We start from the raw sequence: 13,860 nt of genomic DNA, 5'->3' as shown, positions 1-13,860 counted from the left end.
AAGATACAGTCTTTACTTTCATAGACCAACATTTTTAGTTTACTATATGGCAACCCCAAAGTAGGTTATGTACCATGTACTAACACCCCTCATGTGATTTTGCTTCCTTGCATGTGCAGGGGGATGGTTTTCCTTCTGCACATGCTCAGGGAGCAAAAAACGAGCTGAAAACTGGGGGGAAAGATGGCGCTGTGCTCGAACCGGCAAAGACGTCACCGGAGCTGTCGTGCACAAATCATGCAATCAGTGGGCCACTATCAGAGCAGCACACGGGGCACACTGGGAGGAACCCATCTCTGGTCTGGTTAGTCCATTGCAAAACTAGGTTTTCCTTTCTACTTTTGTCATTTTTGCAGTTTGATCACTGTGCCCCGTTACACAAGCCTAATTTTTCCTTACTTTACATCTACCTTGCCCTACCAGAACAATATAAATTGGCTTCATGTTGAAGGAGAGCCAGCAGCCCAAACTGTGCCATCAGCAATATTTCTTAAAGTGAACCCTCTCTGACAGGGCATTGTTTGAGAATGTTTTCAGATGAGTGTGCTACTGTGTCAGCTGCTCACCGGTGATCTTTCCTTCAACACCCTTCCCCAAGTGTATTGCATAAATAAACAGAGTCTATTTGAACAAGACCAATGACAGCAAAATTATTTGCTTGTCTCTAAAAAGACTCTAATAATGTGCACCACGGGAGAAGGCCTGGGGTTTGACAGGCCTTCCCCTATTCCCTTTCTCATTCTGAAACATTAAAGAAATATATCCGTTTTGATAGCCAAGAGAAGGCACAGTCCATAATTAAGTGCATACAAAAGACAAATAATCAAATAAACAATGGAACGGTAGACCAAAAACCCTCAACCCCAGACCTTTAAGCTGCAACTAATTATCGGACCAACAGCTTTAGCTGCCATTGTGACAATGGGGAAGGACACAGGGTAGTTTTAATAAAATATCAGAAAGTGAAGTTCCTTTGGAAACCACGTTTTCAGAAAGGGGAAGAGTCAACAATTTCTTGATATTACATTTTGCCTGTTGAAACCATTGTCTGCTGAGTGAATTACAATGGGCTGCACTTACAAACCACAACGGTTAAGTTCCCACTACACCTAAGCCAAAAATAAGCAAGGCACAGTAGAATTCTGGGCAAAGTGTGAATGCAGAAGTCATTTGTTTTTTAGTTTTTGGTGGGAGGACCTATCTTTATGCTTCTTCACATTCCAGACTTCTATTTCCCAATTGGCCAATGTACTAAAGAAGCAGTGTTTCTCAACCTAAGTGGCTAAAAGATGTGTGGTCTTCAACAGTATGCTGGCTGGAAAATTCTGGAAGTTGAAATCCACACCTCTTCAAATTCAGTCTTTCTTTATCCTGAAAACTAAATAATATTTCGCGTTTCTGACAGAAATATTTCAATCAGAATATCTCCATCCAGAAACAATGCTGCCTGATTACGCAGTCAGACTTAAAAAATCTTGTTTCCGGTCATCTGTCTTTTTAGTGAAATGGTATGGCTCAATATGGCGTTCCGGTAGAGATTTGGCTTCTATGCATATGAATGGAGCCAAATCTCGCACAAGGACGCTCGGTTGCGGGAGATTTTGCCAATTTTTGGTAGTTTTGGGGTTCCGCATGCAACCGTTCCGGTAGTGGTGGCAACGAGGAACCCTTGCCTGAATTTAGCTGTTAAAAATGCGCTCCAGGTAAAACCTTCTCAACAAGATCTAATTCCCCAAACGCTCCTGTAATTTATTTACAGGATGATTGTAACAGTATCCTCAAGCACTTTTTGGGTTCAAGATTAGCAAATCTTAATCTTCCAGAGCATTGCAAAGACTGCCATTTAGGCTCAAAGGTTTAAAGATCTGTTCTCTGCTCCTCTATAGTTTTAAAATTCAAGGCCTGATCATACTTTTTATGTGACTTACTCCCACAGGTTTTAGTTTGCTTATATGAGATACAGTATTTGAAATGAGGCATTACAACGCATTAGTTGATCATAGCTCTGAAGTTGGCAAACTATGGAGCCTATTAAGATTTTGAAAAAAAATCATTCAATTATATTTGAATGGGGTTTTTTTCCATATTGTAATGTTTTCTGGATAAAGAGAAAAGTGAAATCCATCCTATCTGAGCACCTGAAAATCTGAGGAACTTGGAACCAAAGCCAATGGATTGAAATATGATACTAATACAGTTGGACAGACAGAACAGACCTCAAGTAAATACCGGTAATCAAATAAAGAAATTCTCTCTCTCTCTCTCTCTCTCTCTCTCTCTCTCTCTCTCTCTCTCTCCCTCCCTCCCTCCCTCCCTCCCTCTCTCTCTCTCTCTCTGTATGTAACACCTAGTGTCTATTTACCATGCAAGGAATATGGGTCGCCCAATGATGCAATCAAATCCTATTGCTGAATTTCCAGCAACCTGAAGAAGAAGAAACCCCCTACTTTCATGATCTGGAAACTGATAGCTAGAATTAGTTTCCCTCTTTTCTCCTATCAGAAGCCATTTTAACCAACATCTATGAGAGGAAGAACAGCAGGACCACCATTTTAAGAAATGATGATAGAACCTGGGAATTTTAATTTTCCTCTTTCCATCAGAACTGGCTATTTTAAAAATAAACGAATACCCTACTTTGTTTTGCTGTCTTTCTCCCCATCTCTTGTTCCTTCTGTATCATATCAAAATGAGACAAATTAAACTAAGACAACCAATTAAACTAATAAGCCCAAATATCTTTGTTACTTTCAAAGTGAAAAGTTTTCTCCTTTTTGTCTTTACCAATAGCAATGTGAACAATACAATTGATAGTTACTAGATAATGCGCTGTTTTACTTTGGATTCTGCATATTGTTCTTTATTGCTAGACATGACCATTAACTACTTATTATGCTTTACTATACCTCCCTTGTGATTGTGCTGAAAATGTCATCACCGCTAGTTCATTTTATAAACTTTCTGGATGTTAGTTGGCCAACCATAAAGATCATTGTTTAGTCATGAGGATATTTATTTATGAAATGGGTTACCTATTCTATTTTTCAACCTTAGGAATGCCAACCATATACCTCTCTTACCCTGAATGATTCATTTTAACAGCATGCATTTTTTCCTTATGGGAGGGATTTCAATATTTGATACGGAAGATACAATTTGTGCACCATGATCCACCCTACTTCTGATCCTTGAAAGAGACCATGCTAGACAGGGAAGATTTTCATAGAGAAGCGCCTGGAACTGAGACAATAGCATTCACAACTGACCTTGAATCTAAATATATATATATTACACAGGGCAAAATCCGAACTCAGAACAATCTTCATATATATATATGTAAATTTATTTTATTAATTGGATTTCTATGCCACCCCTCTCCGAGGATTCCCAAATAGATCCATATACGGATTCCCATATATGATTCCCAAACACCATAAACCAAAAGGAAATAAGGTGAACTTGGTAAAACTTTCAAAGTATAAAAACAATGGTGATATGCAGAGCTCCATTTGCATACCCACCACTGACTGGCTAATTTAGCGGCGGGAAAAATAAACTGCTGTCAGTGGCTGACAAGGTTGATGCAGCTCTTTAAAAAAGAACCCCAGCAGCCTGCCGGCCCTTTTTTCTGCTGATCGTGCCTAGGAATAAAATGCTGAAAACACGTTCCAACTTCCACCTCTTCTATTGCACCCCATAATTAACAAATAAGTTTCAAATAATATTCTCATTCCAGAGATCCCATCTGATTTTTAATTACAAGAACTAAGACTCTTGATCCCTACTCCTCATTTTGTTTAATTTAATCTATTTAATATAGCCACCAGGCAACTCCAAATTGACTCTGGTTATTGTACAATAACCAATAGGCTACAAATCATAGTACAATAACCCTAATATACAATAACCCTGTATATGTTTTTTGCTGAATTTGAAAATTAAGGGAGACTAGGAAAGATCTATTTCGGCCTTATTTTGGCCTCATCAGCTAGCCATACCCTCACTGGGACTTGAACCTGCAACCTTTGCCTTGTAAGGCAGAGAATTAACCTCTAGGCTACAGTATACAATCCCTTCAGCTCTGCACCAGGGAAGGGTTACATATTTTTGTGTCAAATCACCCTGGTGTATTGAAGGAACATCACAGCTCCTTTTTTTGCCTCTTGGCCCAACCCAGGGCCATTTATATACATACATATATACATATATATATATATATATATATATATATATATATATATATAGAGAGAGAGAGAGAGAGAGAGAGAGAGAGAGAGAGAGAGAGAGAGAGAGAGAGAGAGAGAGAGAGAGAGAGAGAGAGAGAGAGAGAGAGAGAATCTTGGTGACATTTCAATGAGGTCCCACTTGTCATCTTCAGGCTGCTGCTTTTGGCTTTGTGCTATGTTCACCCTAGCATGAAGCCCAAAGCACCAGCCTGAAGATGACAAGTGGGACCTCTTCAACACTTCACCAAGATTCTATCAATCTTACTCGGGAAAAGATCCAAATACACCAAGACCTACATACCTATACCTGTGAAAATCTGTGAAAACATTACACAGGGTGCATTCCAAAACTAATGCAATTATTTTTTTAAAGTAATTTATTGAACAGATTTGCACAAAAACTTAAAATTCTTCAAAATACTGTCCTTGGCTGCCGATCAATTTCCGGTCACAATTCAAAGTGTTGGTCATGACCTTTAAAGCCCTTCATGGCACTGGACCAGAATATCTCCGAGACCGCCTTCTACCGCACGAATCCCAGCGACCAATTAGGTCCCACAGAGTGGGCCTTCTCCGGGTCCCGTCAACTAAACAATGTCGGTTGGCGGGCCCCAGGGGAAGAGCCTTCTCTGTGGCGGCCCCGACTCTCTGGAACCAACTCCCCCCAGAGATTAGAACTGCCCCTACTCTCCCTGCCTTCCGTAAACTTCTTAAAACCCACCTCTGTCGTCAGGCATGGGGGAACTGAAACACCTCCCCCGGGCATGCACATTTTATGTATGGGATGTTTGAGTGTATGCTTGTTAACAAAATGGGGTTCTTTTAAATGTTTTAAATTATATTTGGATTTGTTACAAACTGTTATGTTATGCTGTGAGCCGCCCCGAGTCTGCGGAGAGGGGCGGCATACAAATCTAAATAAATAAATAAATAAATAAATAATACACATTTTTTCCAGCGACTCTGCCATGACCGGTATGTGCCCTGGCAGGCGTCTTCAGGGACCTCTCGCAAGATCTTCGTCATGGCTGATTGGATCTCTTTAATGGACAAAAAATGGGTTCCTTTCAGGGCTACCTTAATCTGAGGGAACAAAAAGAAGTCTGCTGGGGTAACATCAGGACTATAGGGTGGGTTGGGCAGCGTTGGCACCTGGTGTTTGGCCAGGAACTTGCAGACTCATAGCGCATTGTGGCAAGGCGTGTTGTGATGGAGTATCCAGGTAGCGGAGATGTCTTTTCTCATCCTGATGACCCTTTTTCGGAGTCTTTCCAGCACATCCACATAGTAGGCAGTGTTAACTGTCTGTCCTTGAAGAACAAACTCCTTATAGACCACTCCTTTACTGTTAAAAAAGACAATGAGCATTGTTTTCACTTTTGATTTGCTCAGTCTTGCCTTTTGGGGCTTGGGGGACTGGTCGGTATGCCACTCAGAGCTTTGGTGTTTTGTTTCTGGGTCATATTCAAAAACCCAGGTTTCATCACCAGTGATGACGTTGTCCAAATAATCATGTTCAATTTCTATACGTTGCAAAAGTTCACTTGAAATTTCTGCTTGGTTGGTCTTTTGGTCGTCTGACAACACCTTGGACACAAGCTTGGTGCACACATTCCTCATCGCTAAATCTTCAGTAACAATATGAAACACAACAGTACATGACAAGTTCAATTCATTGGCAACCATCTTGATACTCAATCAATGGTCAGAGTCCAACAATTGTCGAACATGAGCCATATTGTTGTCAGTTTTGCTGGTTGAGTGTTGTTCGTCATGAATCTCTCCCGACCCTCCTTAAAGGCCTTTAATCACCTCAAAACTTGTGAGTAGGACAGAGCAGAGTCCCCGTAAGCCTCACAAATCATTTTGTTAGTCTCCTCAAGAAATTCTTTCAGTTTAGCACAAAACTTAATCGCGTAATGTTGCTCGATTGTCGATTCCATTTTTTTGGTGACACGGTTGGCGCGCAGAGGTTTACAATAACTGACGTCCTGCCGCTTCCACAGCTTGGAGAGCACTAAGACTGGTTTCATGGCAAAGCTTAGCATCCCCCCCACGTACTCCAAGTGCTTCAGTCCCACTCCGATCAATATGAGCGGCACAGGAAATTCAATTGCATTACTTTTGGAATGCACCCTGTATTCCAAACCCAGGGCTATCCCGTGTAGGATTTGGAAATTTCTGGCGACGTTTCGACGAGGTCTCACTCATCATCTTCAGGCTGGTGTTTCTGTCCTTGTTCTCAGGCAAGAACACTGTTCTCAGTGTTCGCCTGAGAACAAGGACAGAAACACCAGCCTGAAGATGATGAGTGAGACCTTGTCGAAACGTCGCCAGAAATTTCCAAATCCTACACAGGAAGAAACCCGAATATACCAAGACCGTCATATATATATATATATATATATATATATATATATATATATATATATATATATATGTCACATGGATGGTTTTTTTTGCTGAATTTGAAAATTAAGGGGAGACTAGGATAGATCTATTTCGGCTTATTTTGGCCTCATCAGCTAGCCATACCCACTGGGACTTGAACCTGCAACCTTTGCCTTGTAAGGCAGAGAATTATCCTCTAGGCTACAGTATCCAATCCCTTCATATATATATGGGTTGGGTTGGGCCTAGAGGCAAAAAGGAGCTGTGACGTTCCTTCAATATACCAGGGTGATCCGACATAAAAAACATATAACCCCTCCCTGGTACAGAGCTGAAGGGATCAGGTCTGGTGGCTCAGCTGTTAATTCTCTGCCTTACAAGGCAGAAGCTGCAGGATCAATCCCAGTAAGGGTGTGGCTAGCTGATGAGGCCAGAACAAGGCCGAAATGGTGCTATCCTAGTCTCCCTTAATTTTAAAATTTCAGCAAAAAACATGTGATACATATATATACATATACAGTGATCCCTCGAGTTTCGCGATCTCGATCTTTGCGAAACCCTATATCGCAATTTTTCCACCCGATGACGTCACTCCCTTCCTTTCTCATCTTTCTTTCTCTCTCTCTTTCTCTATCTTGCTTCTTCCTCTCTCACACTCTCATCTCTTTCTTTCCTTCTCTCTCTTTCTCTATCTCTCCCCCTCTTGCTCTCGAGCGGCGGGCGGCACCCAGGGAAGGTTCCTTCGGCCGCCCAGCAGCTGATCTGCTCGGCAGCGCAGTAGCAGCGAGGAGCCGAAGATGGGGTTTCCCCTTTGCGTGGGCAATGAGGAAACCCCATCTTCGGCTCCTCGCTGCTACTGCGCTGCCGAGCAGATCAGCTGCTGGGCGGCCGAAGGAACCTTCCCTGGGTCTTCAACTCCCAGAATTCCCCACCGCCCACGCAAAGGGGAAACCCCGCTCGTGCATCGAGCGGCGGACAAGCGGCGGGCGGAAAAGCGGCGGGCGGAAAAGCGGCGGGCGGAAAAGCGGCGGGCAGAAAAGCGGCGGACAAGCGGCGGGTGGAAAAGCGGCGGGCGGACAAGCGGCGGGCGGACAAGCGGCGGGCGGACAAGCGGCGGGCGGACAAGCGGCGGGCAGGCGGGCAGGCAGGCAGCTCCTCAGCTGCTGGGCGGCGGAAGGAACCTTCCCTGGGTCTTCCCAGGTGCGGAAGTAAAAACACCATCTGCGCATGCGCGGCCATGGAAAAAGGGGCACGCATGCGCAGATGGTGTTTTTACTTCCGCACCACTACATTGCGAAAAATCGAGTATCGCGAGTGGTCTTGGAACGTAACCCTCGCGATACTTGAGGGATCACTGTACATATACTCCGAGTCTGCGGAGAGGGGCGGCATACAAATCTAATTAATAATAAAAATAATAATAATAATATATGTTTATGTATATGATTATTATTATCAGCAAAATGTGTTACACTTATGGATTATAGTTGTTGGCTATAAAAAACCTATCTGTCTTGGAATATGGCCCCTGGTGAGGCCGAGAAGCAAAAAGGAAGCTGTGATGTTCCTTCATTATACCAGGATGATTCAACAAAAAAAATCATACACACACAGAGAGAGAGAGAGAGAGAGAGAGTTAACCATACCAAATAAATAGCTAATCATACACAGGCTCTCAAACAATCCAACAAGGACCCCAGCCACCCTAATCTAAGGTGAAGGATTACTATGGTTTGATAAATAATAATCCAGATTCCAGGATTCCACTGCTTTTCCAAGAGATTGACAGTAGAATTAATAATTTCTTGCATTGCCCCACTGACTTTAGTCAGGCTATAGAGTATTAATGAAATATTTACCAAATTGTTGCTGTCCACTGTAATGACATCAAATAAATGCTTCCTTGTTCCTTTGCAACTGTTTGTTTATTGGGAAAATATCAAAGGCAGCGGAATAGTAGGTGTCCCAAAATGTCTTAATTCAGAGAATTAGTGTTAACTGAGTCTGATTAGCTCCATTTATCTCTAATTAATTACCTTTACCTAATTAGACACCCTGTTTCCAGTAGACATGGAGTCAAGTAGACTAGATTATTAGTGCAGTCATTGTGCCTTTACAAAATCCTGAAATTAATGAAACGTGCAAAAGAATCTGCAGTTTTAATTGCACAGGTGTTGCCTTATGGCAAAGCTTTATCATCTGATTACACCAAGGGATTATTAGTGACTTTTTATAGAGAGGATGAGCCTGTGAAATGTACCTTAGCAACAGCTCATTAGTTTAGGGATGTTACTGTATTATTTATTATATTCAGCCCTTCACGTTATCCGGATTGATTCATGAACCTATGTATTTCTCCGCCTCTCTGTGGTGCAGAGTGGAAGGAGAGAGAATCACCCTTAGCTGTAGCCAGTCCAACAGCAACGGTGAAGTATCAGACTCAAAGTTAACTGTTTCCCCCTTCTATAGCAACATAATTGGTGCCGTTGCGATAGAACAGGGGTGTCAAACACAGTGTTTTTTCCGTTAGATGCATGCACATCTCCGCGCCTCCGATATGTGCACGCAAATACTCACACAAGATTTCGCTTCTGAGCAAACGCCCGAAACGAAATCTCATGCAGTTTCGGCAATTTTTGCCAATTTTTCATTTCTGCGTATGCACGGAAGCAAAAAATATGGTGAAAATCAACAAAATTGTGCGAGATTTCACTTTGGGCACATGTGCAGAAGCGAAATCTCATGGTGGAGGTGCGCACATGTAAGGGGCACGCATGCCCATGCCGGCCTCGGGAAGCACCCAGGAGGCGTACCGGTAGGTGCCGGCGATGGTGGCCCTTCGCTGGTCAAACACAATGCCCATGGGCCAAATCTGGCCCACGAGGTTCTTAGATCTGGCCCACAAGGTCACCCTGAAAACAGTGAAGGACTGGCCCGCGGTGCCTCTGCCAGAGAAATCAGAGCTTGTGAGGCTGTGACGGCCTCCTGCAACCGGAGCTCCGTTTTCACTGCCAGAGGGTTGCATGAAGACGTTGCAGTCCAACTGAGATCTGATTTCGCTGGCAGAGGCACCGTGGGCCACCACGGGCACTCTTGACATGAGTGACATCAGGTTGGCCACACCCACCCTGGCCATGCCCACTCGACCCCCCAAAATGAAACACAACATTGATGCAGCCCTTAATGAAATTGTGTTTGACAGTCTTGCAACAGAGAGAGGTAAAACTAAAGGGAGTGATGGACAGACAGAGCAGGTCTGAGAGTCCTACTATATATAAAATACTGTTCAAAATAGGGGTGAAATTCAATTTTTTTCCCTACTCGTTCTGTGGCTATCGCTTGGTAGGTGTGGCAGGGGAAGGATACTGCAAAATGTCCATTCCCACCCCACTCTGGGAATCTTTTGCCAGTTCTCTGAACTACCCAAAATTTCCACTACTGGTTCTCCAGAACCTGTCAGAACCTGCTGAATTTCACTCCTGGTTCAAATGTTTTTCATCCAAATTAAGGTATTAAGATTGGATTAAGATATTGTGTATTGTATATTTTATATGTTGTGAGCCGCCCCGAGTTTATTTATCCAATCAATCAATCAATCAATCAATCAATATCTTTCATTTCTCTTAGAGGTACACTCTAAGGAAACTATTGCATTATTTTAATGGGCGATATTCTTGTTTCACTATTCTTGGGCTAGGTATAAACAACTGCAAGGGGCCACTGATAGTTTTGGCATTTAGAACTATTCAACATTTCCACCATCGTGCCACTTCTAACAAAAGTTAGTGTATATCATAGGTCAGAAAGGGATAACCCTACATTAACCAGAAAACACTTTTTTGACCTCACACTTTCCAGGCAAAACAGCTGTGGCCACTACGCATTGAGTAGGGCCGCAGCCTTGCACTAAACAGAAAAGGCATGTATTGATAAATCAATAAACCCTTTAACTAGACTAAACAAAAGGAGGGTAGTCATCTAAATTCTACAACACATTTTCCTCTTGGGTTCTCAGCGCTTCCTAGCCCGCGATCCAAAAAGAGTGTTGTTGGGTTTTTGGGGTTTTTTTAAAAAAAATGCTATTAATGATGTTAACTGCAAGATGCAAAATGCCTCTATCCAGTTACTGCTGAGTTTAAAACAGCGTAAAAGGGCAGGTGCTCTTTGACAATTAGTCTGAAGGCTAATTGTGGGGGGTTTTTTTTAAATGATGCTCTGTTTTTCAGTCATGATGGCATCACTACGCAAGTGGGTGCGTGTATCACCAAGCCTACAGTATACACGTTATTCTGTAAACTGCAGCTGTGATTAAGTAGATTGATAACTCAGCATGGATAATTAGAGTGTACATGCATAAATATGGGATTCTTGGTGGATGCAATCTGTACTCGAGCAATTTGTCAGATTGGAAGCACCCCTTCTTAGGGGAAAGGAAGAAGAGTTCAAAGGAGTACTGATTTTAAAATGACTGTGTGGAGAGAGCATGTACATGTGTGTGAAATCATGCTGAAGGCTTAATATTCAAAAAGAGCCCAGGTGGCACAGTGGGTAGAGTGCAGTACTGCAGGCCACTAAAGCTGACTGCTAGATATGCACGTCAGCGGTTCAAATCTCATCACCAGCTCAAGGTTGACTCAGCCTTCCACCCTTCCGAGGTGGGTAAAATGAGGACCTGGATTGTGAGGGCAATGTGCTGGCTCTGTTAAAAAGTGCTATTGCTAATATGTTGCAAGCCTCCCTGAGCCTAAGGAGAGGGCGGCATAAAAAATCGAATGAATGAATGAATGAATGAATGAATGAATGAATATTTGCTGCAAGGTGAGGTTGGTCTTTTAGAAAGTCTGAGTTGGAAACTGTAATTTGCAAAACATTGTTTAAGCAGTTTTTACATGCTCATGTGAATATGGGTGCCAGATTGGGGCTGTAAAGCTTCCAAACGCCCCTAGATGGTAATAGAGAGTCCTTTATCTCTTTGCTGCCATCTAGAGTCATTCTAATTTTGCTAGGTCAGATCTAGTGAACTAAATAAACAGTAGATGTTCTGCTGTTTGAGGCATTCCTATTAACAAGGGTATGTATGTATGTATGTATGTATGTATGTATGTATGTATGTATGTATTTATTTATTTATTTATTTATTTGTTTGTTTGTTTGTTTGTTTGTTTGTTTATTTATTTATTTATTTATTTATTTATTTATTTATTTATTGATTTGATTTGATTTGATTTGATTTGATTTGTACGCCACCCCTCTCCGTAGACTCCGTAGCACTAGTTTAAAGTGGAACCCTTTCTTTATAGATAGAATTTCTTTGAAGAGCACAGTGGTACCTCTACTTATGAACTTAATTTTTTCCGTGACCAGGTTCTTAAGTAGAAAAGTTTGTAAGAAGAAGCAATTTTCCCCATAGGAATCAATGTAAAAGCAAATAATCCGTGTGATTGGGGAAACCACAGGGAGGGTGGGGGCCCTGTTTCCTCCCAGGAGATTCCTAGAGAGGCCCCATGGAGGCTTCTCCCCACCTTTTCTGGCCCTTTTTCCTCCCAGGAGATTCCTAGAGAGGGATCACAGAGGCTTCTTCCTGCCTTTTCCGGTTACAGTTTTGAAGGCTCGGGTTTGTAAGTGGAAAATGGTTCTTGAGAAGAGGCAAAAAACATTGAACACCCGGTTCTTATCTTATCGTAAGTAGAGGCATTTGTAGGTAGAGGTACCACAGTATTGAGAAGGTTACTCTTAAGGAAGCTTTCCCTCTCCACCTTTATATGTCACGTTCAGACTTTTTAAAGATTCTTAATAGAGAGGTTTCTTATAATACTTCTTGTACCATTTCTGTAATTTCGTTGATGGAATTCTATTGTTTATTTCTTCACGAGTGGCTTTGTTTATGAAAGGGTTGGGGACTGAGCCTGCCTCCTCCATCTCATAATCTCTTTCTCGCCCCCCTGTAGCAGCTTTTGATAAGACAACCACTTTCCTCTTTGCCCTCCCCTTCTTACAGCAGGATAGAAATTCTGCAGCAACCGGGTGTTAATGACTCCAGGAAATTGTATGGCACTTCTAGGCTGAAAAGAATATCAGTGCTGCTGCATCTTTACCTGACAGCATGCATACACCTTACACTCTTGCCTGGCTAATATCACACATGACTAGACAAAACATGCCAACAGAAAAAAGTCAGATGTGTGAACTAGGCAAAACTCCATAAATGTATACATGCGCTTAATTTGAATACAGATTGTGGAATTCAATTTTCTTTGGCCAAGAAATTTAATTTTCTTTTTCAGTGCAGAGAATGCTTGAAAGTTAAATCATAACAAGCCTTAAATCGGCCTTCCCAAACTAGAGTTCCTGGGATCTTTATACTTCACTGTCCAAAATTTATTTGGTCACGTTGGCCAGGAAATGTGAAAGAAAAGTTTAAGACATCTGAAGAGCTTTAATTTGCAGACGTAAGGCTGTCTTAAGTGTCCCAATCTTAACCTTTTAAAACTCTTTTCTTATGAAAATAAAGTCACTTCTTAAAAAATATCCATGCATATTGTTTCCAATAGATCAAGACTTACAACCCTTGGGGGAAATCTTGTGGTCACATTAAAAGGCCAAAGTTATTTTTTTTTTTTCAAAGATGGCAGCTATCTATTTTCAACAACAACAACAAACCCTAAATAGGATCGACTTAATTTAATACCTGATAAAAGACTAATAGAAAAGTTTAGATTGGAAAAAAAAATCAAAAAATATCTCAGAAGAAGGCAGTGGCCAACTTCTTCGGTGTGGCTGCCAGGATGTATTTATGAAATCACCAGGAACTAAGTTCAACTCAAAGGGAGTTTCACCATTTTGTAGCTTTTTATACATATCCCTTTCCTTACAATTTCAGTTTGGTTTAATACTTAAAGAGATAAACCAGGAATGGAGAAGATGGTGTTCTCATCCTTAGATAATGAAGGCAACAAGGCAATAGTGGTCTGATAATTTCCTTTCAGACTTGGGAAAAAGGAAAACCACTTCTGAAAATGTTGCTAGGAAAAGCAGATGGGCTGACCCAATTGGATGCATACCTGCATGTTTGCACACACACACACACACACACACACACACACACACACACACACAGTTACAAGTTCATTGCCTAAGTCACAGGATTACATGTAGCTCCTGGGTACAGTCCCCAGATGTCTCCAAAACTGGCTGTTCAATCATATGTTTATTGAACATATATTGCCAAAAAAAATAGCAGTAC

At 41.8% G+C, this 13,860-nt stretch overlaps 1 protein-coding gene across 1 annotated transcript in view; it reads right to left on the bottom strand.

Moving 5' to 3' along the window:
• The window catches only part of BARHL2 (BarH like homeobox 2), an 87,089-nt gene extending 81,177 nt beyond the window's left edge, over nucleotides 1–5,912 (bottom strand). The window contains 1 exon segment of the mRNA XM_070748574.1: nucleotides 5,714–5,912. Coding sequence (XP_070604675.1) covers nucleotides 5,714–5,912 — 199 coding nt within the window.
• Nucleotides 5,913–13,860: the final 7,948 nt, after the last annotated feature.

Source organism: Erythrolamprus reginae, chromosome 3, assembly GCF_031021105.1.
Source record: "Erythrolamprus reginae isolate rEryReg1 chromosome 3, rEryReg1.hap1, whole genome shotgun sequence".
NCBI classification, from domain to species: Eukaryota; Metazoa; Chordata; class Lepidosauria; order Squamata; family Dipsadidae; genus Erythrolamprus; species Erythrolamprus reginae.
The sequence above is the reverse complement of the archived record's forward strand: the minus strand, read 5'-3'. Positions and strand labels throughout refer to the sequence as shown.